The sequence below is a fragment of the Pinus tabuliformis genome, chromosome 8 (genome assembly GCF_031772625.1).
Source record: "Pinus tabuliformis cultivar Carrire ecotype Pingquan chromosome 8, CPIR1, whole genome shotgun sequence".
In the NCBI taxonomy this organism is placed as follows: Eukaryota; Viridiplantae; Streptophyta; class Pinopsida; order Pinales; family Pinaceae; genus Pinus; species Pinus tabuliformis.
The window spans coordinates 1,540,892,370-1,540,919,033 of NC_142294.1; the positions used below are offsets into that span (position 1 = coordinate 1,540,892,370).

The following is a 26,664-nucleotide window of genomic DNA, read 5'->3' on the forward strand; positions in this document are numbered from 1 at the left end:
ATTAACATCTAGTGTAAACACATCTGGATAGGAAAAGGAAAACCAAATAAAAAAGGTAATACAAAGAGTAAGATACTTATCTTTGGAAAAATGGTGAGGGCTCCCTCTTAATCCAATCTTGAGGGATACCTATAACTTTAACAAAACAATTCAACAATGTTTTTCCAAAGCATGTTAAACCTAAAAGTACTAGAAATCAAAGTATAAAGGAAAATAATTCAAAACTTTTAGAGTAGAAGGATAAAGTCCCTAAGAGTCCCTAGCAAATAAGTCTTTGAATTCGGATTCTTCCTTCTTGTTCTTCTTTGGTGGTCCTTCATCAACAACCTTTGCATATTCCCTTTCTCTTATCTTATTCTCGGATTCTCAGGACAATCGCTTCTATAGTGACTCATTTTGTGACAATTGAAGCATTCGATGTTGGATAGGTCTATCTTCCTTCTAGGCCCTTTAGACTTCTTGAAGTTTCCTTTGTTCTTGTGATGAGTGGAATAGGCATTTGAAACTTTCTCCTCTTCATTCTCTTTGTTGCTTACTAGAGAAATTCTAACTTCTTCTTGACTGCATGCATTCTATTGTAGCATCCATTGTCATTTGAAGTTTCTTAATAATATTACAAAAGAAAAAAAAATAAAAAAAACAAAATTAAATATTATGTATGAATTTCTGAAAAATCAAAAAGATCTAAACGCCGGAGTATTATTTTGTTTTTAAAAAAAAATCGACAATGTAAATGGGCCTGACCCATTTACTAAAGTTCATGCAGGTTCAAGAGGTGCGATCAAGTGATAACTTGATAAGCATGTTGAGGTGTGCTGTGGGGAAGCAATGAGCACGAAAATTAATTCAGGCTCAACCCTCACAGTTGATCGTGATGTTGGCATGGTTGACCGCGATCTACGACCTAAGATTACTATGGGGGTTCAACTTTGCTAAAGCTCCTGTACATTCCTTATCCCCGCAATGGGCCACCCAAATCGTTCTGCTCCACGTCGCTGACTCCATGTCTTCCGCCACCTTCATTCGTTAATCGCCCACATCACTCACCATACCTCGCCACCTCATCCACCACTCCATTAATACACAACATTTATTGCAGGTTTTTTCCCCCGTTTGGTTATTGTATATAATCAAAGCGTGAAAGAGAACATTGTATTAATCATTCGCTTGTAAAACGGAGCAATTTCCTTTCTAATTCAATCTTCCGAGTCGACAATTGTCTTCATCAACTGTATTCCGAGTCAGCAACTGTCACCCACCAGACGCCATGGCCAAGCAAGTAAGTTCTTCCTCAATCATTCATACCCCATTAATGGATGTCGAACACAATATTTCTGATACCCTCTGTACCAGTGTTGATAATATCGGTATCGGGAAAATATCGGCGAGGGTCCGGAAAATATCTTATCGGAAATATCGGCGAAAATATCGGCAAATATCGGCAAGCATAAAAAATGCATAATATATTCATTTTTTTCAGATTTCTAAACATATAAAGCAATAACAACATGAACTAAACACATTGGCACATAAATATGAAGAAGGCATTGATATATATGATGTCAAATAGAAATGATACATCAAACTTCAAAGGCGATACCAAATCCTGCTGATCCCTGATAGTGATAAATTGATAATTGTCCAAGCAAGGATAAACATCATGCACCCTGCAGCAGAGTAATAAATGCTGTATATCCTAACCTATACAGCATCTATTACTTTGATGTTGGTTACTTGTTGACCCTCAAAAGCAAAGGGATTAACTAAGGAGATAACACCTGGAAACATGATATGATAGTAAGGCAGCAGGCTATTGACATTGGACAAAGGACATAGACATCTGAATTTGATATTAGTACTAGTTTTAACTTTTGATTGACAAAGGAGATAAACACCTAGAAGCATCATATATTAGTACTTAGATTGAGGTTATAACTTATAAGGAAGGTGATTGACAAAGGAGAGAGACACTTGGAGGTGATATTAGACTTTAGTACTAGTTTGAGGTCACAAGCAAGGGGATTGACAAAAGTCAAACACCTGGAAGCTATCCCGATTCCCTGGTATCAGATTGAGGGAAGATAAGGCAATTCTTAAGCACAAGCAATAAGCTCTATGCATATTTTCTGCTCAGAACCTTCATTTGACAGGCTGGGCATATGGATAATGGGACCATACACATTTGCAAGGTTCTGGGAAGGTATTCTATATGTGGCTTATTGCTTGCCCCAAAAAACACCATGCAGCCGTGTAATGGAGCAATCTGTGGTGGCTGAGTGGATCAGTTCTGTGGCTGAGTCAAATGCTGGTTTAATGGTTTTTTCAGTGACAGGCCTTCTGCATTATTTGTGAAGCTATTCTGAGTCGATCAAACTCTTTATGACCAATTTTGTACCGTGCTAGATCCAAGACTATTGCTTAGAAAGATAAATTGTTAGATCATATTTGAAGCTTGTTCGAGTTGGCATCAAAGGTCTGTTTCTGGATCTTCCTGTAGTTGATCAAGGCCCCTTTATGTAACACTATTTCAAGATGTTTCCACAAGGATAGAGGTTGCGGTGTAGTTGGTTGAAAGCACTTGTCACATTTTCAGACATTAAGATCAGAGATACCTCAGGACATCTTCAGTGGCACATCCTACATCAGCAGACCTGACTTGACATACTTTGGCTTATTAATCATCTGAAGCTTACATCAGCTGTTAGGTTTTTATTCATATTCTGCTTACCATTGTTAAGAACACATTGCAGTATGTAACAGCGATGTGACAGAGTTGAAAACATTATGATGCCCAGAACATTGAAGCGTGTGTGTGTCCTAAATGCTGATTATTAGTTCTTCCTGCAAATCTGTCCTTTTAGCTGAAAAATGTTATTGGTCCTTTACCATAGCTAATACCGATGGCAAGGATGTGCTAATGAATGTTTTTATGATCAGTGATACGAATGTGTTGTTATTGATAAAGATTCAGAGTTCAGATCTGGAGCCACCTATGTGAAATGGCATGATTGAGTACTCTTGTTTATATGATGACTGAGACAAGCATGCCAGGGAAGTTGTAACCTTGCTGGGCAAGCATTTGACAGAGAGTTTATATGATGACTGAGACAAGCATGCCAGGGAAGTTGTAACCTTGCTGGGCAAGCATTTGACAGAGAGATCTCCAGCTCTCACGAAAACGAAATGACGTGAACGGTGAAACAAAAAACCAAAAACCAAATTTATACAGCCCGCCGGCGATATTTACTATCGTCGCGCGATATTTTAGAAAATATCGCCGAAATCTCGCAAATCTCGCGCGAAATTCAAAACAGGCAAATATCGCGATTTTTTCGGGGCGATATTTCGGCTCGCCGAAAATATCGCGATATTTGCGAATATCGCCGATATTTCGGCGATATTATCAACACTGCTCTGTACAATTAAGCATCTACCATTATATCAAGAAGTCATTCTGAACCAGAAAAAGTCCCCTATATCCATGGCAATGGTTAGGTCAGGTGTTTTAGCAGCCTTCGTCCCTAAGACTCACTTGTTTCCCGAATTCATCCAATGGCTAGCCTCAGCCATGTACCCTAAGAAGTGCTTCGTAATGAATCACTCTGGAGAAAATGTTTTCCAAGTAACCACTCAGTTAATTCACCAAGCACTGAATTACCCTGTGTTTGGAACATACACCACCTTTATTGAGGAATCTCTGGTCTCTCATTATGATAGCTTGTCACCCCAAGAATTGTCTCATGTCACCTCATTCTTAGCTCCTAAGTCAGGACAATTCTCTCTAGATGGTAATCTGTTCTCTTTAGATATTTTTGCAGTTGATATAAGACCAGTCTTGCAAGTAATTTCAAAGATTTTAGGGAAAGAAGATTCTGGACAGATTGATAAAGTGGTGCTGGGATTCTTCTCCTTAATGATGAAGCCAGAAGTAGTGATAGATATTCCATCTTTTTGGGTAAATGTCATCAATACTCAGTTCATGACTCTACCTCTTACTGGATCTTTTATGTTTCTTTCAGTCATTACTTATTTGTTTTTATACCACAATGTTGAGCATTTCTCAGGGTTGGAATTAAATGTTGTTGATCCGAACAAGAGAAAACAATCAATGGTATTTTGGATAGACTTGGTCAGAGGTGATCCAGGGGATAGTGGATTGTTTGAGTTCACCTCTTTATTCCTTCCGGTGGTTTACAAGATCTTGAATGGAACCTTACCTCCAGCTTTTCTTCCCAAAGCTCAGGAATTCCTTCAGTTGAGTAAAGATGTGATGCAGGAGCATCAAGGCCAACTTCCATTTTTTTATTTATGCAATAAAGGGGGGTGTGACATTTTAATTGTTTTATTAATTAATTTGGTATTTTTAAATAAAATAGGAATTAAATTCTAAAAGTGAGGATTTTGTAAATAATTCTCAAATATGAGAGAGTTTGGTCAGTTGAGGATGTAAAGGGATGAGAGATTTTAATTTAGAAATTAGTTTCATTAGTTTTGGGTGAGAGAGGATCCTTAGGGATTCAAGAGTGACTTTAGGATTTGTTGAGATATTTGGGGATTTTGTTGAGTGATTAAAGGGATATGAACCAGAATTGGTTCAATTCAAATTGTATAAATTTATGAGCCTCAAAGGCAAATGAGGGTAGATAGGGATAGAATAGAGAGGAGAAAGTGAAGCTTGGACAGCCCAAGGCTTAAAAGCCTCTTGGCAATTGTAAGGCCATCAACCTGGAATATCAGGCCAATAAGAGTTTGTAAGTAATTTGTTTTGATTTCAGATTATATATATACATTCGGTGATTGATTGTGAAAGTTATATTTATTTCTGGTTAAATGTATATATATGGTTGAGGAATTGATTGTTGGTAAGATCGACCAAAGGAAACCTACAGTGAATGAAATTGTGAAACCCTGAGTGATCGATAGCAGAAGTGGCTATTCGTTGGAACGTTGAGGGCGCTGTTGCACTAAATGGTAAAGGAGTATATATACTGAAACGTGAATAGTTCAAAAGATAATTGAATATGTTGACTCTATTATGGTAGATGTCATAGTTCGATTGCAGAACAGTATTTGACAAATGCGTGAAACCATAAAACAAAATCTTATGCATAACTGAAGTGAATGTTTGGGTTTGTGAGTTTAACTACAGATATAATGAGTGATGGAATGTACCTATTGCGGAAATGTATTAATGATTGCTAAATGCTGAAAGAACAAGCTATGCGTTAAATTCTGGGTTGCAGAACATTGAATGCCGAGTTAATAGATTTGAAAGTGCGCAGATCTGATTTGAAATGGTGATAGCATTGCAACATTGATGAAATTTGGGTTTTCAATTCGTTATATCAAATGCGTAAAAGAAATCGATGGTAGAAGTCGAATTTGAGGCGTGAAGACAGAATAAATGGTACGTGTCACATCTGCAATTCATACAAACACTGGTGCAGAGGACAAGTTTTCAGAACAGTAAGCAATAGCGTTGAATTCCGAATTGATGATGTGTGTTGCAAGGAGAGGTAAGTTTATTTTTAATTCAGAGTCTGGTTGAAACTTCAGAATTTTGAATCGATTAACTAATAAATCGATGGGTATAGAAGAAACAATAGGAAATCGATTTATAGAAAGGTATTGAAGTCGAGAAGAGGCGGAATTGATAGTGTGGATAGAAGGTGGAAGACACAGTTTGCCGGAATACTTGTAAAGAAGTTTCAAGTGGAATGTTGGAAAACGGATGCCGAGTTGCATGAACCAGATTGACCACCGTGGAGGTAAATGAAATCACATGAGCAGATTGTTGTTTATAAGCGCTGGTAGAGTAACAGACTCTGTGAAAGATCGATTGCCTAAATCAATTTTGATTGGTGAATCTCCATACAAGGAAAGAGGCTAATCTGCGCCGAGGAATAGAGTTCATTTCTGGCCAAGAACGTAGATATAAAGGTATGAAAACTGGAATCATTATGTGGTCCTGAGCCTGGAGTAAGACGCTTATACAGATGGCAATTTTAAGTCCAAAGAATGCTAAATTGCAATGAAATTTGTATACATGTAAAAATTGTAATGCATTGGATTAATGGAGTTCCATTATGATAATAATGAAGACTGTGGTAAATTGAAGGGCACAATTTGGTTGGTTGACTTCCAAATTAGTTGGTTGACTTCCAAATTGGGGTTTAAATAACTTTGTTAAGTTGTAATGATAACTCAAGGGCGCATTTAACTGAATCCAACACATGCAGGAAGAATTTGTGATGGTGTATAAACACATGAGGAATGTTGGTGATGAAATGAATGAGGGACTTAAGTCATAGTTCTGGTGTTATGAAGCATTTAAAACCTGATTGATAAACAATTTGATGTTTGAGAAATGATTATTGTGGATTTTGGTTTTATAACCATAAATATGAAAGAAAGCTTCCGCATAAAGAGTGAATTAAAAAGAGATTGAATTGGGCAAAATAGAGCATGTATGTTTATAAGCATAGAAGTTGTGAAGATCCTGGTAATGCAGGTTCAGCCTGCATCATTTTTGGTATCAGAGCCGGAATGCTCTGTTGAAATGTTTATTTTCTGAATGAGGACAAGAAGGTTTGTTGAACTGAAATGTATTTTGAATGTGTGATGAATGATGAAGATCAGATTTTAAATTTGATATGCAGCATACATAATTACAAGTGAACAGGATTACAGTGAAGGAAATTACAGAGGCGAATGAAGGACGAGATCAGGCAGGTGAGATGATTTTCTGATTTGAAATTTATGATTGAGGTTTATGGTTGCAGAGAAGACGATGGCATTGAACCTGGCATTCAGCTAAAGGCTGAATAAGGAGGACAATTGTAGTGTCCTGAAGAAGAAGGTGAGTTGAAGAGATAGCTTGAAGAGAGCAGAGAGAGTGCTTGAAAGGTTCCAGAGGCAGTGAACCCAGTATTTACCAAAAGACTGAGTGAGGAGAGCTTGGTGAGGTAAGTGGCAGCAGAAGAGATTGCTGTCATAAAGGCTAGTACAACTCGTGGTGAGTGAGAAACTCATGGAGAAGATGATCATGGAGGATCAAAGAAGAGGTTCAGAGGAATGCCACAGCGATGAGATGACTGCAGAAGTCAGAGAAAGAGAGATTGCAGTAATGAAAGTGCAATTGCAGGTACTAGAGGAATGGCTGCAAGAGTAGGAAAACCAGAATAGAGGATGGATCTTTCCACTGAAGGGAAAGAAAGTGAAGTGGCAGAGGCTACAACAGAAAAGAGATCGACAGATAAACATGCAGTTAACAGAAGAGTTGAGAAAGCTCGAGCAGATGATGGATGTACAATTGAGACATGAAGAACTCAGAGCAGCTGAGTTGGAAGAGGAGGTTTCCATTGATGAAACAGAGGAGGAGATCATTGATGATTTCTTGAACTATTGGGCAGATCCAGATCAGCTAGATAATGTGAACTCTTGTGTTTTTATAGCTGACAGTTGTGATGTGATTACAGGTTTTGTTGAAGAGGAAGTTCATGTGAATGAAGAAGATGATTAGCTGGAAGAGCTGGTATATGAATCGATGATTAAAGCTGTTGAGACTTGTAGTTTTCAAACTGACAAGTTGTGTATGAATGCAGGGACTGTAAGTGATGGTGATGTTATGCTTCAGCAATGTCACAGAGAAATTGCATTGCTAGAATATTTGTTGAAGAATTTGGAGTATGACAGGGAGATGGTAGAAGAAAGAGTTCAGTACAGTGAACGAGTGCAGAAAGATATCATGGAAGCAGATGATGTGGGAGAAAGACTGGTTGATAGTCTTGAGAATTCTTCAGAGGATTCTTTGGGCAAAGAGAATCAGCATAGTGATGTGCTGATAGTGGAGGAGAATTCAGAACAACATACTGAAGTGCTGGCAAAGGAGGACAAGGCACTGATGCCTTCTGATTTTTGTTCTAACAAGTGTTTTGTGAATGCAGGTATTGTTGCAGAACATTTGACTCAGTTGAGTAGTCAAATGAAGGAAGAAGAAGTTTTCTGTTCCAGAAGACAAGAGGGCATGGATGATCGGGTGGCAGTCAGAACAGAAACAAGCATAGAAGCAAGAAGTCAGCGAGTGACAGTACAAACTGAGCAAGCCGTCTTAGCTCAGCAGGTAGCAAGAAATCAACAGCCGAGAGATTATTTGGACCGAGAAATTGAAAGTATCATAAGACTGATGACAAAAGAATCCCGGAAGAGACCAGCAGCAGAAAAAAAGAAAAGGAAAGACAACAAGAGAAAAACAGCGAAAGATTGCAAGAGCAGAGCAAGTGGAGCAAGACAGCATAAGATATGGAGACCTGGAGGAGAACAACACATAGAAGCGGCGATAAATGGAAAGTTGCAGCATAAGATATGGGATCCAGGCAAACAGAGATCTGAACACATGATCAGGCGATCATGATTAATTTCAAACTTGGGAGTCTGATGCAGGAGCATCAAGGCCAACTTCCATTTTTTTATTTATGCAATAAAGGGGGGTGTGACATTTTAATTGTTTTATTAATTAATTTGGTATTTTTAAATAAAATAGGAGTTAAATTCTAAAAGTGAGGATATTGTAAATAATTCTCAAATATGAGAGAGTTTGGTCAGTTGAGGATGTAAAGGGATGAGAGATTTTAATTTAGAAATTAGTTTCATTAGTTTTGGGTGAGAGAGGATCCTTAGGGATTCAAGAGTGACTTTAGGATTTGTTGAGATATTTGGGGATTTTGTTGAGTGATTAAAGGGATATGAACCAGAATTGGTTCAATTCAAATTGTATAAATTTATGAGCCTCAAAGGCAAATGAGGGTAGATAGGATAGAATAGAGAGGAGAAAGTGAAGCTTGGACAGCCCAAGGCTTAAAAGCCTCTTGGCAATTGTAAGGCCATCAACCTGGAATATCAGGCCAATAAGAGTTTGTAAGTAATTTGTTTTGATTTCAGATTATATATATACATTCGGTGATTGATTGTGAAAGTTATATTTATTTCTGGTTAAATGTATATATATGGTTGAGGAATTGATTGTTGGTAAGATCGACCAAAGGAAACCTACAGTGAATGAAATTGTGAAACCCTGAGTGATCGATAGCAAAAGTGGCTATTCGTTGGAACGTTGAAGGCGCTGTTGCACTAAATGGTAAAGGAGTATATATACTGAAACGTGAATAGTTCAAAAGATAATTGAATATGTTGACTCTATTATGGTAGATGTCATAGTTCGATTGCAGAATAGTCTTTGACAAATGCGTGAAACCATAAAACAAAATCTTATGCATAACTGAAGTGAATGTTTGGGTTTGTGAGTTTAACTATAGATATAATGAGTGATGGAATGTACCTATTGCGGAAATGTATTAATGATTGCTAAATGCTGAAAGAACAAGCTATGCGTTAAATTCTGGGTTGCAGAACATTGAATGCTGAGTTAATAGATTTGAAAGTGCGCAGATCTGATTTGAAATGGTGATAGCATTGCAACATTGATGAAATTTGGGTTTTCAATTCATTATATCAAATGCGTAGGAGAAATCGATGGTAGAAGTCGATTTCGAGGCGTGAAGACAAAATAAATGGTACGTATCACATCTGCAATTCATACAAACGCTGGTGCAGAGGACAAGTTTTCAGAACAGTAAGCAATAGCGTTGAATTCCGAATTGATGATGTGTGTTGCAAGGAGAGGTAAGTTTATTTTTAATTCAGAGTTTGGTTGAAACTTCAGAATTTTGAATCGATTAACTAATAAATCGATGGGTATAGAAGAAACAATAGGAAATCGATTTAAAGAAAGGTATTGAAGTCGAGAAGAGGCGGAATTGATAGTGTGGATAGAAGGTGGAAGACACAGTTTGCCGGAATACTTGTAAAGAAGTTTCAAGTGGAATGTTGGAAAACGGATGCCGAGTTGCATGAACCAGATTGACCACCGTGGAGGTAAATGAAATCACATGAGCAGATTGTTGTTTATAAGCGCTGGCAGAGTAACAGACTCTGTGAAAGATCGATTGCTTAAATCAATTTTGATTGGTGAATCTCCATACAAGGAAAGAGGCTAATCTGCGCTGAGGAATAGAGTTCATTTCTGGCCAAGAACGTAGATATAAAGGTATGAAAACTGGAATCATTATGTGGTCCTGAGCCTGGAGTAAGACGCTTATACAGATGACAATTTTAAGTCCAAAGAATGTTAAATTACGATGAAATTTGTAAACATGTAAAAATTGTAATGCATTGGATTAATGGAGTTCCATTATGATAATAATGAAGACTGTGGTAAATTGAAGGGCACAATTTGGTTGGTTGACTTCCAAATTAGTTGGTTGACTTCCAAATTGGGGTTCAAGTAACTTTGTTAAGTTGTAATGATAACTCACGGGCGCATTTAACTGAATCCAACACATGCAGGAAGAATTTGTGATGTTGTATAAACACATGAGGAATGTTGGTGATGAAATGAATGAGGGACTTAAGTCATAGTTCTGGTGTTATGAAGCATTTAAAACCTGATTGATAAACAATTTGATGTTTGAGAAATGATTATTGTGGATTTTGGTTTTATAACCATAAAGATGAAAGAAAGCTTCCGCATAAAGAATGAATTAAAAAGAGATTGTCTAAGTTTGAATTGGGAAAAATAGAGCATGTATGTTTATAAGCATAGAAGTTGTGAAGATCCTGGTAATGCAGGTTCAGCCTGCGATCAAGATGTGAGGTGTGGTGACTAGTATGTTTTTGAAGATCATGCAGAGATTAGGCTTTATGGAGCCTCAGTTAAACCATACAGATTGCCCAAATTTGTGCCAATGAGGCTCTTGGCCCTGGAATTTATCATATAGGGTTTGAATGTGGATCAAGTCTATTTTGTTCGCATGAAAAAAGGTTATTTGTTTAAGTTGCCCAGAGCAGTAGGTCCTTTCATTGTGAACACTAGACAAGCTGCTCAAGAGGTTGAGAGGCTATTAAATGACATGTGTCTTTTACAGGTGGTTGAGTGGGCCTATGACCCTCACCAGGTTATTTCCAAGAGGAGGATGGAGAATGGGTATTCAACATTTGTACATGAGAGTAGACCAGAAACAGAGAAGATGGCAAATGAAGGTTTACAGGTCACCCAGGGGACAGAGATTGAAACTCCTGGCATTTCAGAAAAGGGTGCCAAGAGGGCTAGAGAAAATGTTATTGACTTGGATGAAGAAGAAGTAGAAGCAGCCAAAAGAGCTAAACTTTCGGATGTAGTGACTGCAGCTCAACCTGGCCTAATAATTCAATTAGGAGAAACAAAGGGTGCACCGGCCTCTCCATCTTCCAGAGAGCCTGCTCATGATCAGGTTCCTTTAATTCAAAATATGTTTGCTCAAATTGTTGAAAGAAATAAAAAGATGCAAGTAAATATGGAGGCTCAAGCTAAGTCTCAAATTGTTCCTGAACAAACAAGATTGTTATCTGCTATGGACTTGGAGAGAAGTCAATTTAAAATTGCTTTCTCTCATCCTACTGAGATGTCTATTGGATCTGCCAGTAGTTTCAAAACTGTTAATTTGACTGTTGATACTCACAAGCTTCCCATGCTTGACAAGATCAACTTGCATATGCAAACTGTGTAATTGATTGTTAATGACTTACACAAAACTAATGCAGTTGCTGTTAAAGCAAAGAAAATGTTGAACAAGGTAATTCAACAACTGAAATTGGAAAAATCCAATTCTAGGGCCCTAAATGGCCAGGTAGAAGAATTGAAGAACATTATTGTCAAAATACGTATCAACCCTGATGATCAACCTGCAGTACAAGAACTGTTGAAATCTGCTAAGGCAGAGATTGGAGTTTTGAAGAAAAAGTTAAATCTGCCTATAGGGGAACATCCCATTGTTGCAGGGATAGCTGAAGTAGAAAATGAAAAAGAGAAGCTATTACAGGACGTATTGCAGAAAACTGAAGAAGTTTCTTTACTTAAAGAATCTTTGGATAAACTGCAACAACAAGTGAGTTCTCATGTTTGTACAATAGTCATGCCAGCAAATGTAGAAGATCCAACAGCAAAGGTATTGCAGTTGGCAACATAATTGAAAATGGCTGAACATGATACCAAGAAAGTACAAAGGAATTGGAAACGGCCTGCAAATTGTTAAATTTGAGTGAAGACGAAGCAAGGACAGAAAAGGAGAATGCAAAGAAGTACCGAGAAGATCTATTAAGGATTGAAGAAGAGGTGAAAAGACTGAAAGAAAAACTGAAGGGTAATATGTCCTTAATTCAAGCCAGGGAGATTTTATGGGATGAAATCATTGAGATTATTAGGAACATTTGGGAGTTCCTTGTCATTATGTCTGATGAAAAAGCACTGGTCAGAGATATGGAAGGTGAAGTTATGAAGGACAAGCAGAGGGATCTGGACAGATCAAAATTTTCCAAAAGAATGATAGATTTTATCAATTCCAAGTCTGCTTCAAAGCTTAAAGAGCATGACCTTCCAGACAGGACACTATGATTTCAACAAAATGATTGTTAGAAATATCTACAGGAATACTGCTGAAAAGAAGTTAAAGGAGATAAAGGAAGCTGTCTCTAAGTTCAGCATATCGTCCTTAATTTCTTTACATATTCTTCACATCACATTCATATTCAGCATCACATGGCATTTTGAGACTTTTTCAGTCATCTAAATATTGGGGATTTAAGGTCAAGTCTTTCAGATTCTTCAAATAGAGATTCAACAGAGATATAAGTGACAAACATAATAAATCATTAATGTCTTAGGCACAATTTCTCCACAGCCAGGAAATTGGTTTCCTAAGGGACAACATTAATTGGCGCCATTGCCAGGGAATGAAGGCAAGAACGTTTCCCTGGGTTTGAATATTTTCCTTTGGTTGTTCAGCGAGGAGGAAATATTTGGCTGTATTAAAAAAAAATTGTAACACTGGCTTCAAAAAGGCCTCATACTAGGTCAGATACTTCACAGAAGAAAGCTCAAGCTCTTTCAGATCCTGAGAAATTAATTTCTAAGAGAAGTGGAAAGCCAAGAACCCCATTTACACCAAACCCTACACTGTATGCATCTGGCAGCAGTTCTGCACAATTTTTTATATAAACATCCACCTTTTCTTGATCAAGAATTTACATCCACTTTATTTCAAGAACCTAACTACCAAGAACAGTCTTTACAGTCTGTTTCTTTTTCAATATCTGAAAACATATCTGCTATAGTTGTTCAACTTGTACCCATATCTATATTACCCCCTTATATACTCCATTTACCTCACAGACAGGTTCAGTATGTGCTGGCACCCAAGGTTCAGTAAGTTCAGGTACAAATATGGCAGCACCTGCATTCTCGCTGAATAGGTATGCACCTATTTAGTTAGCTCAACCATTAAATCAAATGCCTCAAGAATATCTAAAAATTCTTCCTCGTTTCTCAGGGGAAGATGAACAAATAACCGAGAAGCATATAGCAGTGTTCTGTAATTTTGCAGAAAATCTAAATGTTGAACACTTGGATGTTGTTTTAAGACTTTTTGTGCAGTCATTAGATGGCGAAGCAAGAAAGTGGTTTAGAGGACTTGCTGATAATTCTATCACTACATGGGAAGAGATGGAACGTCAGTTCACTCAGAGATGGGGAGAGAAGCGAGATCATGGATACTCGCTTACCGAATTTAATTCAATCAAAAGAAAATCTGATGAAAGCATAAGTGACTTCATTAGAAGATTCAACAAGCTTTACAACAGTCTTCCAGTGGAGATCAATCCCCCTCCTGCTGGTGCTAAAGTGACTTTTGCAGGGGCATTTGAATCAGATTTTGGATTTACGTTAAGAGAAAGAAGATCAATCCAAACTGATGTTCTAGAAATAGAAGCAAATTTGGTGGCTGTAGGTAAAGCACCAGAGACACAACCTACCCAAGAAAAGGGAAAGGCCAAAGGGAAATCATCTCAAAGTTAGACATTAGAGGATATGAATAAGGTGATTAGAAATTTGTCTAACAAATTGATAAAGTTGGAACTGGAGAATAAAAATTTTCAAAGACAAATGCAACAAAACAGAGGTTTTAACTTTTAACCCCTAGTATAGGAGACAACCATTGCAGATTTTGTAGAAAGAAAAAAAGAATCAGGATCAGGTCCAAGCACCACTCAATTTGGAAGCAGATCTTGGTGTGACATCAGAGGAATATTCTAAGGATCAAGATGATCATATTTCCGCATTATATACAGGGAATGAAGATGAACTAGGAGTTGAAGGAGAAGAGCATACAGAATTAGATGTCACCTTTGATGAGAATGAAATTGATGAATATTGGCAGCAGTTTACTGATTTTATGCAGGCATAATTACACAAGAAATATGACTTAAGATCGAGGAAGAGATCTAGAAGTCAAGAAAATGAAGGTGAGCAGCAAGCCTCTGCTACCTTACAAAAGGTGATGCCACAAGCAAAGACTGAAGAGTAATAAAGTTGGTGGCAAGACGTGTGATTGCCGCAACTCCTTGTTTCTAGTGTATCTCCTCATGAGGCTAAGAACAAAAGCATGGTTATATATAAACTTGGGGATGCTCCTAGCCATATCAATCACCTCCTCGATGAAGGAGAGTTTCCCCATATCCTTGAGCAGAAAATCAATACAATGTGCTACACATGGAGTCCAGGACAATGTGTGGTGCCTCTCCATAAGCATCTTGCCGATAGACACATAATTAGTTGAATTATCTATTATGACTTACACCACATTCTGCACACCAATCTCCTAGATGAACCCATCTAAAAACTCACATGTCATTGCTGCATCTTTTATATGTGCCGACACATCCACTGATTTAATAAACATGGTACCTTTAGGACAATGTACCAAGAAATTTTGAAGGGTCCTACCCTTCCTATTTGTCCAACCATCAGACATCATTGTGCGTCCAGACACTTCCTGTGTCTGTTTCAACTTCACCAATCTAGAGTTGATGTCCTACTCTTCTGCTTGAAGGATTGGCCCCTGCAACTCCTCATATGTAGCACTTTGTACCCTGGGCCCATGACAACAATATCATCACACATTGGCTGCCGAAATGGATTGGTTTTGGTGATGCTGAGAGGTAAGTCACTCCAGAAAAGAGACCTCCCCATAACTCTATCTGTTTCTTGCTTCTTTTTTTAACTACTGATTTTATGGAAGGTTGTGCTCCATGTCCTATTTGTGGAACAAAAAATGATGACCTCCTGTGAAAATTTCTAACCTGAAATTCTACTGCAACAACTGATTTATTTCACCTACTTATTGTTCACAATAAGTTATTTATGAAATCCCTGCAACAAACATTATAATAAATTCTACTGCAGTTATCACATAATCACACAGATAAAAATACATGCACAAGAACCAATCACATCAACACAGTTATTTTTGGATAATTGTCCACGGAAAAATCCAATGTGGGAAAACCGGTGCAGCAGATGAGGGTTTTATTAATCTTCAACAACAATCGCTTTACAAGAAATGATTTTACATAGAAACTAAGAGAAAACACTTGAGACTTTCTCTTTGTCAACGTACTCTCCACTATTGTCTGAGCGCAACACTTTTATCTTCTTTCCTGTCGGATTCTCTATTAGAGCCTTGAACTCTTTGAATCGACCAAAAACCTCATCCTTGGTTTTCAGAAAGTAGATCCAAGTGTTCATGTAATGGTCATCGATGAAGGTGATGAAGTATTCGGCACCACTAAGAGCTTTTGTGGACATAGGTCCACAGATTTCTGAGTGTATCAATCCTAGAACACTCTGAGCTCTATTGTTATTTGATACAACAGCATTCAACCCAAGAGAAAATCATTGTATTTTAGTAGACATAGGGGGTCATGTGTTTTAAGGAAGTTGGATTCCTAAGTGTTGAGTTAATATTTAGGCTTTTGAGTGGTTAAAATATGAATTAATTAGATAATGTTAGGATGTTGTAAATGCTCTCGAATTAAGGAGAACATGAGTGGTTAATAATGACAAAAGAGTTAGAAGTCAATTATAACTCTTAAGGCAGTTCATGATTCGAGGAACTAGAGAGAGTTCTTAGGGATTAATTAGAGTTAGAAGTGGACTTAGAGGACATTTAGGAGTCAGTTCAGTAGATTAAGGGTTTGAACCAGAATTAGTTCAACAGAACCTTTTTGGTATAAATGTAAGCCTATGGGTAGAGTCTAAAAGGAGGAGGCCATTGATATTGAAGATCAGGCCTATGAGACAGAGGGTCTCGACATGTAATCAGTTGTTCATATTTATATATGTATATATAGAGGTTCATTCAGGAACTGTTTAATGTGTGAAATAAGTATGTAATGATTGATTTATGTGTGAATTCGTAGGTTCTGTAACAAAGGTTGCAGGCAGAGTTCTGTAGAACTACGTAGAGGAGAAGAGTGATTCGGAGGAATCATAATGGATCATTGAATCCACTTGAAGGATCAAGAAATGCTCTGAAGTGACATCGATCAAAGGAGCATGCGAAGTTAAGCTCAGGAGGAAGAGTGCACAGTGAAATAGCAGAAGACCCAGAACCTTTTGAAGAAACCCGAACCACAGAGAAAAATTGAAGAAACAGCGTAAAAACCAAGTGAAAGGGATGAACGGAGAAGTGAGGTGCCAGTACACAGCAACCGTTGGATCTTATAGATCAACGGTCCAGATCATGTCGCATGGGGTAGTGTTGAAATATCGCATCGACGAATTTTAACAAAGAAAGGCGGTTTAAACACACAAGTGGTATTTCAGACGAGTGAGAAGTGGTAAGTGGTATTGAGGAGTGAACACCCGATCCCACTAGCCGAGCGACACATAGCAGCGAAGGAGAGAGGGAAAACCGCTTTTTCGGGTGGTTATTCTTCGTGCCTGTTGTCTATCCGAAGTCATCGTGGACCGTTGGATCTACTAAGTGTAGATCAATGGCAGAAGACCGTCAAGCGACTTTTGGAACGGGGAAGGATCTCGACCGTTGGATCGATTGCTAGATCAATGGTCAAGATTTAATCGGAGCTATTGGAACGAGGTTGGAACGACCCTTTTAAATATGGCAATAGCGATAGCGATTTAATCGCAACCGTCGGATCGGAAGCCAGATCTACGGTCCTGATTGGATCGGAGATCGGAGGAAGGAAGGAGCAGTGCTTCGGAAATGGTTGAAAGGCGCGGACCCGAAAGTTTATAGAGGCGGACTCAATTCCATTTGAGTTCCGGCCTTAAGCATTGGAGCGGGGTTCCGTGTGTTTTCTGTGTAATGCGGAGATTGGAGGGGAAATGCAACAAGCGATATGAAGTGGACCCGACAGGGTTATATGGGCGCGTTTGTTATATTTGAAGTCTGACAGTTTAATCGCATATCGGATGCGGAGGAGGTGTGTATTAATGTGACCTGCGGAGGAGCCGATACCCGATTGCGATAAAGGTGTACCTCGGAAACTGTGCAAAGGCTTTAAAAAGGCGGAAAAGGTAAGTTTATGCTGTTTATGTGTATTTCTATGTATAATAGAAATAAAGCACCGATTGAAGGTTTGGTGGTTAAGTCCGCATTAACCAAAGGTTAAAGAGGGGTTTGTTATATATATGCGGCAACAATGCTATGAAGGCCTAAAGCGCGGATAAGGCTTAAACTAAAGTTTATAAGGGGTGATTGAGTTCCGATATAAAGGAAAAGGTGAGTTAAGGGTTAGACTTTATTAGTCTATAAATCATTCCGCTTGAGACTATGAAAGGGGCCTAAAACCTTAGTAAATGAAGATTGGACTCCTTAGAGAGTTTGAATTCCTGGGACTAATGTGCTTATGCATTTTATATGCATACTGTGGGTGTAAGCGGGGGTAACCCCGCATCATTACTTCTGGAAAATGCTGCTTTGACATACTTGCCTAGAGCACACCCTCTACATACATCATCTCGTTCGGTACTTAATTTTGGAACTCCTGATACTGTTTTCCTGAGAATTCTCGGAGCCCCATGGTGTAAGTGTCCCATCCTGCTGTGCCATAGTTCATTCAGATCTTTATCTCCATTGCTGCCTATCAGTGCCATTGGAGATTCTAGTTGTAATCTATACAACCTGTTAGTTTTGATTCCAATCTGGGCCTTTTTTTTCCAACTTGGGTGTTTGACATATACTTTCTCCTTAATGAAGAAAACGTCATAGGCCTTGTTTTGAAGTTGAGATACAAAGAGTAAGTTCATCCCCAATCTTGGCACATGCAGCACATTAGTTGCTCGAAGCCGCTCTCCTGCTTTGGTTTGAAAGACTATAGTACCTCTTCCTACGGGGGTACACTTTGCCTTATTTCCCATGGTGATCTGAAAATTCATCCTTTCTTCCTAATAATTTGAAAAACATTATCGAATTCCTGTCATATGCCAGGAAGCTCCACTATCTATGTACCAAACCTCAGAGGAGGTAGAGCTTGCTAGGCAAGTGACTTCTTCTTCCAGTCTGGAAGCTAACATAGAATAATCGTGATCCATGTCCCTCGTGCTTTCTTCTGGAAATCTGCATGAGTCCCTTTGAGTTGATGCCTCTGCATCATGCTCCTGACCCATAGCTGATTCTTCTCTCCTGTTGCCGGATCTCTCCTCTGATACCATGTGAAAATTTCTAACCCGAAATTCTACTACAGCAACTGATTTATTTCACCTACTTATTCTTCACAATAAGTTATTTACGAAATCCCTTCAACAAACATTAAAATAAATTCTACTGCAGTTATCACATAATTACACAGAGAAAATTACATGCACAAGAACCAATCACATCAACACAGTTATTTTTGGACAATTGTCCCTGGAAAAACCCAATGTGTGAAGACCGGTGTAGCAGATGAGGGTTTTATTAATCTTCAGCAACAATTGCTTTACAAGGAACGATTTTACATAGAAACTGAGAGAAAACACCTGAGACTTTCTCCTGGAAACTTTCTGACACCCTAGAGACCCTTCTCCCACTTCAGTGTCACCTCTGCGTCACTCTACGTGGTTCTGTGTCCCTTTGCGTCAGCCAGCGTGAGAGCTGCGTCTCCCCTGGACTGCGTCTCCCTCTACGCTGTCTCTCAATACCCTTGCATCACCTCTTCCTCAGTCACTGACTGGTGCTGATACCCTTCTCTTCCTCCACCCTGCAACTCTCCTCTGAAATTGATCTCTTTCTCTTTGAGAATCGATTTTCCTTGGGATACTAAGTATCTGCCGGTCTGTCTCCAAATGATCCTCAAGTCTTCTCTTATACTTTTCCTGTTGATGAATCAACAACCAAGATTAAGTCTTTAATCAACGACTAAGATTAAAACAAACTTGATCCTCATCTCTTAGAAGCTTCTCACCCTTATCTTTATTAATACCCATTAATATTTTTGTTTTCCTAAGTTTAGACTTAGGAACCCATTAAAAATATTAATTATTTTAATACCTCCTCATCCGGGTGGAATCTCCCCAAACCATTTCTAGGTCTTGGAGATCTCACGTACCTTAGCCTCTCCACCAAATTTCAAGGCTAGAGCACATCCGATGCTACCCAAAATCAACACCTCCCACTCCCAGTAACATTAGCACTAGTAGGTGACGCTGTGGAGCACCTCCCACTACCCCCAACCTCAAAATCAATAGAAGATATCCCGAAAGATCTACTTGCATGTTCAACCTTCTTTCTTTCTGCCTCTTCCTTCTTTCTGTCTTTTTCATCAATTGCTTCAAGAGCTTTTTGTATAAGCTCCGCACTAGAAACTGTACAAATCCCAACATCATGTCCAGGGAGTCTAGCCAGATGGTATTTCAATTGCGTAACCCCCCGTGTCATCTTGGTTCCACACAATTTGCATGATAGATATGCCTGATTTGTCCCACCATTAGGCTCCCCATATGCCCAAAATGGGTCCAAGGCTTTTGGCATATTTGTAGTGAACTAATTCAAACCTAGGGCACCGCAAAAAAATTGGCATTAAACACCCATACACAAAAAATAATAAGTAATAACCACCTCATTTAAAAAATATTTTTTTTACTACATTATTTGCAATGTGAATGAAAAATGGCAATAAGAGGGTGCATAAGAAAGTTAAAAAAAATGAAACTTGCTATCCAAATATGGAGAAAACCCTTGCATTGGCTCATGGGCATGAAAATCATAGCAAATGGAAAAAAAAACAAAGAAGCAAAATGTTGGTAGGCAAAGAGGCAAGCAAGCATAACCCTAAATCTATGAAAAAAGTCATTAACATAGGGGTTTTTAAGAACATACCTGTTAATGGAAGAAATGAAGTTTGTTTCACTGATCTTTGATCCACAATGTTTTTTTAGTTCATGGTGATAATGGTTGTTTGATCCTCAATCCCTCCTTGAAAACCACCACAAAGCTCTTCCCTTCCTTCTCCAAGACTAAGAAACCAAAATGAGCAAATAAAACTACCAAAATCACTTTTCTAGCCGCGGCCTAGCCTGCCCGGCGATATTTGAGGTCGTAGCAACATATCGCGATATTTTCAGGCAAGATATTTTCTTGGCGATATTTTGGCTTGCCGAAAATATCGCGATATTTCCCAATATCACTGATATTTTGGTGATATTATCAACATATATATATATATATATATATATATATATAGAGAGAGAGAGAGAGAGAGAGAGAGAGAGAGAGAGAGAGAGAGGTTTATTTTACTTGTACAAAATACCACAATAATGATACACAAATTCTCCCCTATTCTATGGAGCATAATAGGGCAATATTGGCTTGTAGTTGCACAATTCCAAAGATGGATATGATCAAAATGCAAGGAACTTGTGTTAATTGTTGGAGTGCAAAACCATAAATTCAAATACATAAAAGAGTGATAGTATCTGATTCTAAGTAAGACACATTGGTGTTCAGGACAATGTCTGCAGAATTTGTTGAGTTGGTGGGTGTTGCTTGTTGGAGAATCAAGTAGGGCAACAATTAAAACAATTCTCCTTATCCTAGATAAAAGCTTGTGAACTTATGATATCTTCTTTTATTCTTTGTTAGATTCTTTTCATCAAACAATTATCAAGACCAACAAAACATGAAGATCATAAAAGACAATGGACACAAGAAGTAGGCTCCAAGCCAGGGAAAAATCCTTCCAAAGGGGAAACCCAGAAAGAATCTCTTCTCTTCTTATAGAATGAGATCAAATGAGAAATCCAAGACCCAAATGCCAAAACAGAGTCCACTCACAAGCTCCAAGTTAGCTCTCCTTCCAAGATTTTTCAACAAGTCAAAGTCTTCTCAAGTCAACGATGGTCAAACCCTTCCAAAACTGGTCAAACATCAAATTTTGGCCCCTGCAACAGAACTTTGGCCTCCTGCAACAGACCTGCAATTTTCGGCCTTCCTGCAACTCTGAAACTTCACACGTGTGAAGTTTTCTAGGGCAGATTCTCTTCTTCAATGACCTTGCTTTCTCTTTCCTTGACTTTAGACTTCTTTCCTTGTCTTTCTCACCGATTTTCTTCCTTCTTTCTCAAGAGATCAAACTTGATGAATGTGTCTTCGAAATGAGGTCGAACTGCTCTTATATATACATAGTTGAGGAGGTCGAATTACCCCAAACAAGGCCGACTTGAAGAGGCAGGGCCAACTTGGTCTTGTAGGGACAAAAATGATATTTTGACTGAAAATAAATTTTTCTTTTCACTTTCTTTTCAAAGTCCAAATGAGACTTGACTTCAAGACTTATGACAAATATTCTTTTGACTTGACAAACCCTAGAAGCATGAAGAACATGCTTGACCTAGAACAGCATGAAGCCCATGCTTTAAATAATAATTCTCTTCTTTTTACAAAAATATACAATGCCACAAGTACAAAGGTAATTATGCATACTGAATCTAGTTACATTTTCTAGCATTGCTTGGTTTTATGCTCCTTATATTTCTATAGGATATGCATTGTGATGATGGCATTTAAAGTCACCTACTGCAAAACTATCATGGAGAGGTTGGCGTTTATTTGTGCTCCAATGTCTTTGCCAATTTGTGCAGTTATTGATAGTTGTGTATGATTCTAGTATCTAGGATTGGCACACCTTATTGGGTAATCACAATTTCAAGCATCTTAATTAAGAATTTGAAGACATTCCTAAAACAAGGTTGACCTTGTTACCACCCTAGTCCCCACTTTATGTGATAAAGTCTTAAAGCACAAATAAGACGTTGGAGGAACTAAGAGTGCCTACTCACTGTCAGCATAGTTGCTCCCTTTCTCACTTAAGGCCTGCTCTCCTCCATGACAAGGGGTGTATCCATAGAATAAGAGTGCTAAAGTTATACAATGGAGGTTCAAGGTGGTGAAGAGTTAACTTTAGCAAAATAGAATCATCGTATGGATCTTACGATTAAGGTGATGGGTGGACCAAGACTAGTTCCTATCCATTGGGCAAATGGAATGAAATGATAAAACTAAGAGGGCCTGTTTTCTTATGTGATTACGAAAGAATGGAGTTGTAATTAACATGCTACATCAATCCTATCTTGGTGTCCACTAACACCGAAAATAATTTTAAGGAAACTTAATGAATGCAGGTCTTCAAACATGCATGAGAGGTGAGCCCACTAAGGGATAATGTGATCTGAAATGGATCCAAACAAGACAAATGGTTGTAAGACTCAGTACCAAGTGCAATTTGACAATTAATGAAGGTTAAATAAAAGAAAAGGACAATGCAAACCTTTTGAAAAAAATTAAGGAAAAGAAAAGAGGAACAAAATAAATGAAAAAGGAGAATGAAAATAGGAGAGGAACAAAATAAATGAAAAAGAAAAATGAAAATGGGAGAGAAGAGAGCTCGGAATGGGAAGTGAAAGGTTGGGTCTTTTGGTTTTCTGTTACCCCATTTCAGCTTATATCTCCTTGTAATTAAGACTCACAAAGGGATTTTTGCTTGCCATGAGGTGGGAGGCACAAGCGCTGGGTGTGTCAATTGTAATTGGCCATAAAGCCATAAGCTACATTCTAACTGGATATTGTTGAAATAGAGATTGTGCAACCAGTTGATGCTGGTTTTCCCATTTGGGTTTCTAGGTAAATACTATGTCTTTGTGTATGGATTTCTTGATGGTTGTAGAGTAATATTTGTTGGAAGTTGTAACTAGGTTCGGTCTTCATAATTATTTATGTCATTGTATATTTTATTTAAAAAGCAAAACGAAGAAAAAGAAGAAAAATAAATTTTATTTTTAAGCATGTTCGTCATGCTCATTATTATTTGTATTGGTCAAAGTCAAAGGGTTATTTATAGTATGGAATATTTATTTTCAAAAATGTAATTTTGGGTCAAAATGCCTCTAGATGCCATGTCAGCTCTAGATCCATCTTAACTTCGGATCTATCAAGTGCTGAGAGGGATCAAATATCTCAAGGTGCAAACCTATTTTTTAGGTTGAAAACTTGAGGAAAGGTTTGCACCTCGAGAGATTTGATCCCTCTCGGTGCTTGATAGATCTGGAGTTAAGATGGATCTAGGCTGGTTTCAGTTGTGTGTGGCCAAAGAAAATCTAACGAACATATGATTAATTTTATCAATAATATGTAAATTCATCTAATATTAATATAATCATTTTAAATATGCTAAATATGTCTCAGATTAATTTGGTCATTTTAATTTTAAATTTGCTTAGTTACCTCAGTTTGTTGAGATGATAAATATTGTTAATAAATTTAATGATGAAAATGATGAAATAAAATTTTTGAATGTAAAGTGACAATGTAATAGTGTTGAATGATAGAAAATGTGAATAATAAGAATATAGTCAATTACAAATAGTCTTCATTGTGATTAATCTCAAACTATTTTCTTCTACTATTCTTATTGTCACCCTTCTTACCTTTGTCATCTTTCCAAATCGAAATAATGAGAAGAACACACCGACACTAGGGCAGAGCAACACTCAAACAGAAATAAGCCAAGAGGAGCACAACCCTAGAGAGAGAGTAAACACAACGGTGAGTGCACTAGACAGAGCAATAAACTCAAACACAAAATAATGTGACACTTGATGTAATAACTACCTGACATGATAATGATAAATATTATATCAAAGCTCATGAATAGTTTCTTTCCAAGCAAGTGACTAGTTAGTGTATATGTGATGTCACAAACCATTATAACATTATTCATCATTCATCATATTATCCACCATTGTTAATATTTATGGATTTGTCAACTATATCCTACACACATGACATAATAATGATAAATATTACATCAAAGGTCATGAGTAGTGTCTTTTCAAGTAGATGACTAGTCAATATATCTGTATAACGTCGCAAACCATTGTGTCATTAGTCATCATTCATCATATCTTTATGGATTTGTCAACTATATCCTATTTACATTGGATATTTTTAGTTATCGAACACGATTATTTGTAGCAATAACTTTGTATCAAAATATACTCATATACAATAGAAGAAATATACATAAAGGGAAGAGAGATTCAATATATTATTGAATGTATGAAGTTCAATGCATCGAGTCTCAAGTGAGAGATGAAGTTAAGTAAAATTACTCATTTAACCATAGAGTGATTTGTGGTAAATTAATCATTAAGTCACTACTATATTAGCTCAATACAATATAAAATTCCTACACATATAGTCCTAGGTTATATATTATTACAATATATGGTCATTATCTAATATCAATTTTATCATGTCTGCTACTCTGAAATTGTGCATGGTTGTTCACTGGTATGCATGGCATTTGCTATTGACTTCTCGACATATCACTCTAATGAAGCAATGACCAATTTTGTTCATTCTTATACTTAGATTACTGTTGAATTCCCCCTTAGTGTGAATCTAAACCTTCATGGAATTAGTCAATGTTTAAACTCACGTAGGATCAAGGACATTAAATTTAATTTTTGTTCATAGTATAAGGTTTTTGAATTGCCTTCATCATCCCTAATGAATGCTGTCATTTTTGACTTTTTTGGATGCTACCTGTTGAGGATGCATTAAAATTTCAATTTACATGGTACAAAACAAGGATAACACTAGGATTACTTGTATCTATCTTGAGGTCCTAAACTCCTAACTCCTCTCCCTTAACGAGATTTAAATGTTTGTACATCTCTTATCCTTTTAACATCCACAAGTTGAAGGCAAAACTTAAATACCTTCAAATATGTTGGAGATGAGCAAGTAGGATTCAGATGGATTGTGTGGGGCATGCTCCATGATAATTGAAGGGGATTGATGAGCTTCATGAGAATTCCATTTGACTTATCATTCAAGTTTTAAAATTCTCACACACACATATATATACCCTAATTTGTTGAGCTCTTAGGTAAATGATAGCTAAGTAGTCGACCCTTTCATTGATAGATTATTGCAACGTTACTGTGTAAGGTGGTTCAATAGTGAAAATTGTATCAATGTTGTCACACTCAGACTTGGCAAAGAGTGGGCTGCCCTGGGACTTGGCAAGACTTTGTGACTTAGGAAAGAATTGGGAAAGATAAGGAAAATACAAAAAACCTAAATATATAGTAAATTCTCTAAACAAAATATAGCAAGTGTATAGCAAATTTGTGGCAAGTATCATGAGTTTTTGGTGAGGCTTGGTGAATTTGTCGATTTTCCCACGAGTTTGGTGAGTCGCAAATACTCATTCTAGCATAGTAGCAAGACTCAGCAAGATTCACAAGTCTTAACTGTGCCAAACTACATTAAAAGTTAAAACTGTTGAATGATGGAGGACTTTCTGAATATACTGCAAATTGAATGATGGAGGATGCTTTTGATTGTAATGCAAGTTAAATGACTATGGTTGTTTGTAGATTTTTGAACAAATGTGATGAATGGATTCCAAATGTATGTTATGACATTAATGCTTGGAATGAATGTGTGTGAGGTTGATTGCAAGTTCTGTTTGCTTTTATGTAGTAAAATTTGTCTTCTAACCACTAGGCTACAGAACTTGTTATGCCAAACACAGTTTAACACACTCCCATTTGGAGTACTATTTCCATTTTCGAGACCCTTATTTTCTGTAAATTTCAATAAACTTGGCTATTTTGAAGTTTGCTTGTTATTTTTGTTTGGTTATATTTGAGTTTTGTTCCCTTGCAGGATGGTGTATGTGGAGGCTTGTTAGAAATTAATTTTGGAGGTAAAGTGCCTTATTTTGATAATATTACCTTTAACTGTTTTTGGTATGCATGCTCTACAGATAGAGTTGTATAACAACATAGTAGATAAGCAAGGGGAAGAAGGTGTGGAAGTGGCCTTGAAGGCATATGATGCAGCAAGAGGACAAAATGACCAAGCAGCTGAGACTACTATCGGCAGCAAAGTTTCAGAAGCTCTCAGAAATAAGGTATACATGCTTGTGTTTATAATATATATTGTGTTTTCTGTCTGAGTTAGTTTAAATCTCATGGCTAGGTTGATTAGTATGTTACTGGAAATCTGTTTTTCCTACCACCATAAGTAGTCACCTTGCATTTGATGTTAGTTAAGGTTCCCTACTTTTCAAGAGAGATGGGACTCACAAATGCAAGTGGAGACCTTATTTAGAGTGAAGCATCTTCATGATATGAATTAAACTTTCCTACTTTTCATAGAAATGAAGCCACCGGTGAAAATGAAGCTTACTTTATCATGTAACATCTTCATGAACATTTACATTGTG

General features: G+C 37.5%; 1 protein-coding gene across 3 annotated transcripts in view; it reads left to right on the forward strand.

Moving 5' to 3' along the window:
• The window catches only part of LOC149241810 (uncharacterized), a 275,037-nt gene that overhangs the window by 198,687 nt on the left and 49,686 nt on the right, over positions 1-26,664 (forward strand). For all 3 annotated transcript variants that reach the window (XM_089374056.1, XM_089374057.1, XM_089374055.1), the window contains one exon: positions 26,203-26,349. In XM_089374056.1, the coding sequence (XP_089230182.1) occupies positions 26,203-26,349 (147 nt within the window). The remainder of the gene's footprint in view (positions 1-26,202; positions 26,350-26,664) is intronic.